Source organism: Limulus polyphemus, unplaced genomic scaffold (genome assembly GCF_000517525.1).
Source record: "Limulus polyphemus unplaced genomic scaffold, Limulus_polyphemus-2.1.2 Scaffold992, whole genome shotgun sequence".
NCBI classification, from domain to species: Eukaryota; Metazoa; Arthropoda; class Merostomata; order Xiphosura; family Limulidae; genus Limulus; species Limulus polyphemus.
This window is the reverse complement of record NW_013666602.1, coordinates 363,092-366,960: the sequence shown is the minus strand read 5'-3', so window position 1 is coordinate 366,960 and position 3,869 is coordinate 363,092. Positions and strand designations below refer to the sequence as shown.

General features: G+C 29.1%; 1 protein-coding gene across 1 annotated transcript in view; it reads left to right on the top strand.

The window, feature by feature from the left end:
• The first annotated feature begins 2,666 nt into the window (after positions 1-2,666).
• LOC106461583 (SWI/SNF-related matrix-associated actin-dependent regulator of chromatin subfamily A containing DEAD/H box 1-like) overlaps positions 2,667-3,869 on the top strand; it is a 42,142-nt gene continuing 40,939 nt past the window's right edge. Inside the window, exon 1 of the mRNA XM_013921426.2 lies at positions 2,667-2,819. Within this exon, the coding sequence (XP_013776880.1) occupies positions 2,667-2,819 (153 nt within the window). The remainder of the gene's footprint in view (positions 2,820-3,869) is intronic.

Sequence of the window (3,869 nt, the reverse complement as noted above, 5' to 3'; positions counted from 1 at the left end):
GTTAATCAGTTACAAATTATCAATGTAACACACTGTAAAAAAAAAAAAAAGTAAATTTACATTCTATTTAACACGTAAGTAGCCAGAGAGTTGGTGGTGGGTACTGCTAGCCAGTTGTCTTCCTTCTAGTCAGCTGTTCAAAATTAGTGACAGTGGCAATAACAAAGACAAAGTGAGTAAGTTTAATGACAATGGGAATCAAATCATGAGGTATTCCTCATCTTTCCCATCCATTATGTAGCATTGTTCTTAACAACAAACAAACAAAATGACAAAATACCGATTACTTGGATAATTGGAATAATTAAAAACCATAATTTTAATCAATTTGTTATTTTTCTGATAATCGATTTTATTGTCTTTTAGATTATTCAGTTGTTGGTTATTTTTGTGATATTAATAGATTAATCTTCACATCATTTAATTAGTTAGCTTATAAGATACTAATTGATGTAATTGCTGATCATATCGATTAAATCACCCAACTCTACTAATGATGTTTACATCATAGGCTAGCATAGTACATGTTAATGTGTATATTGGTGAAAATTTCATTTAAGACTTGGCACATGCACAAAATGTTTTGACAATGGCATGAGGTAATAGTTCTCTTTTCTGTGGAGAGGTGAGTATTTATGTGAAATACATTTTCCTTACATGAAAATGTTAACTTCTTTAATAACAGATTTCATTAACTTAAAAACACAGATTTTAGATAATGTATCAAATTTGAATTACTATTGAAAATTACTTCATCACTTGATTGTATTGCCTCTTCCAAAGAGAGAAGGAGGATGTTTTATTATTATTTTCATTTATGATATTGGTGTTAGACCTGTTAATGTCCATTTTTTTAATGTTGATTGATAATTATGGAAGAATAACATACCATCAATAACCCTGCCCTTTCACTAAATATCTATAATTAAATTGTGAACTGAGGGTTTTTTTGTTTATATGTTGTTGTTGGTGGTTTTTTTTGGGGGGGGGTAAAAACTGAAAATGAAATTAGTTTAGAAATGGGCATTAAAAGTTACAGTTTAAATACCAAAAACCAATGAAATATTGGAAACTAATAGGTCTGACAATTGTTATATAATAATAAAAAAAAACAAGTTAACTGCAGATTTTTTTTCTTTTAATTTTTCCATTGTGGTTCAAAGTCAGAGATATGTAAAAAAACAGCATTTCAGATGTATCTTTTGTCTCTAACAAATTGCTGGCCAGTAAGCTTTTTGTTAATACTAGAACTCAACTTTTCAACTTTGTTCAAAGAAAACTTGATCATGATCATAATTCATCATCTACTATGAATTTTTGCATAAAGAATTTGATACTCTTTAGAGATTCTTATGCAATAATATTTTTTCTGTTTGCCTAACAGGTTGAAAAATTTTTGACTATTTGAAAAGTTCAACTTCATAAAACCACCAATTCATGAAGTTCTTAAATGTTAATTTTTTTAAAATCCTTACTGAATATTAGTAAACAATCTTCTTATGTTAAAAACATAGCTGCATACCCTCTTCCCTAGATTGTATGTGCAAATACAGTTAACATGAATTTTTAAATTTGGGCATCATTTGCAGTATTATTTTAGGCATAAAGACAGAAAAGTTTACTGGAAATATTATATGTGGTTTATAATTTTACTTATCCTTGTTGCAAATAAGGTTATAGTGCATCTACCACAAGATAGCAGGCACCTGTGAAAGAGCATGCAACTTTAAGAACACTAATAGATTGAGCATATTGAAACATATCTTAAGTGAGTTATTTTAAAATCCTAGTAAAAGAACAAAGACAAACAAAGCCCCCTAAAAGAAGAAAACTTATTGATTCATAGGCAGAAGCTACAACTTTACATATTCAATTACATTTGCTACCATCATTGTTCTTTAGTTTATTTATTTTCAAAATGTTGTCCTTTCTTCTCTCTGTTATTGCTAACATGCTTCCCTTTATCTGTTTTTGTCTACCTTCATGTTAGTGATTATGGAATTCTCATTTTTATTCCCTTGTGCTTGCTACAAACACTTTTCCCTCCATCATTTCAGTGGCTAACAAAACATTTGACCTTCCTGCCACTTCGTATTCTAATGATTTTTTTCTGTCATTTGGCACCAAAATGTACTCTTCTTTTCAATCATTCATTCATTTCAAGACATCTACACCCAGTATTTTGTGCTTATTATTTGATTACGATCATTAACATATTATTATCTTCCTTGTGTTGCTACTTTCATTTTTCTCTCATTGTTGTCATGAAATACCTACAACTTACTTTTATTTTCACTTACATGCTACATTTTTTCTATGTATTTTTTCCTCTTAGGTAATAACAGCAACCTCTCCATCATTTATTTTATTTGTTGTGGCTATTCTATTATATATATATTCTTGTCAATTCTGATCAGTGTCTTTTCTTAATGTTATTTACTATTCATACTTCCTCCTTCATTTTTGCCACATATTCTACCAACATCTTTTTTTCTCCCTCTTATACTGACATTTTGTTTTTTCCATTGCTAAATACTCATTTAAGAGTTGAAGTGGTGTATGTGTTAAAAATATAATGATTATGAAATTATATAATACACATAAATAGCTAATGTTTTTATTAACAACTTTTTTAGAGATTTTACCAATAGCATTGTATGGGAATAATGTTTATTGTTACCAGGTACAAAATGATTACTAGTTGTGCAGAAGACAGAAGTATGTTCAAGAAGCTGGCCTTTCACTATGTTATCTTTGATGAGGCACACATGCTGAAAAATATGAGAAGTCAGAGGTACCAACACCTCATAAGAATCAAAGTAAGCTTGTTATTGTTTGTGTTTCTCCAAAATATTTTTAAAATAGAAAGTGGACAGAGTTAAGACACCCAAATACATTTATTTCTGGAATTCTAAATTGCAGACTTGAATTATACATCATTTGTAAAATCACATAGTTTTTCACAATACTTCAAATTGATTGCTGTTGGTTAAATTAACTACATATTATGAAAAATCAAAATTAACAAACAGTAGAAATTGGTTTGTTGTACACTAACATTTTAATTTACCTGCAGGTAGTTCAAGTAATAGTATAGAGTTATGAATGAACATAATAAGGTTAACTATGTACAGTAAACATCACAGAGTACACAGCAAGTAACATAAACAATGAGCATATCTTTTTAGAAGAAAGTAACTGGAAACTTGTAATCATTATATGATTAGTACAGATCAGTTATCTAGTTTTGGAGTTCCAGTCTTGAACTGATTAAGTGTCAGTTGTTTTCTCATTGAGTGTCTTGCAATGATACGGTTATTGTAAGTAAGATACCTTACACTGACACATGCATGCACACATATGTGAGTATGTGTATCAGATTTTGTATTAGTGCATGAAAATCTTGAAAGCACTTGAAATTAATTGCCTTTTATAAAGTCAAGGCTTTGGAAATGGTAATTTTGTTTTTAAAGTGGACACTTTAAACAACTGACATTCCCTGTATGAAAACAGTCTCTTTATATCATCATACAGTATTGAATTCAAGTGTTGTCCTATTATTTATTTTCATGAAAAAAAGTTTTTAAAATAATGGAAGTCACTTTTACGGAATATGACAGTATTGAACTGTTAATCTTGAAATTACTAAATCCTTTTATTTGCTGTTTTCAAAACTGTTAAAATTAGTGACTAATGACTGTGATAATTGATAATGTAAAACTAGGCTTTAAAACAGATTAAATATAAAAGCAGAGTGTCTGATCTTTGTTAACAGTGATTTTGAATACTAACAGCATCTGTTTTTAATAATGGCTGGAGACGGCTTGAATGGGTAATGAAGAAAACTTTAGTATAACAGCAAATGTACA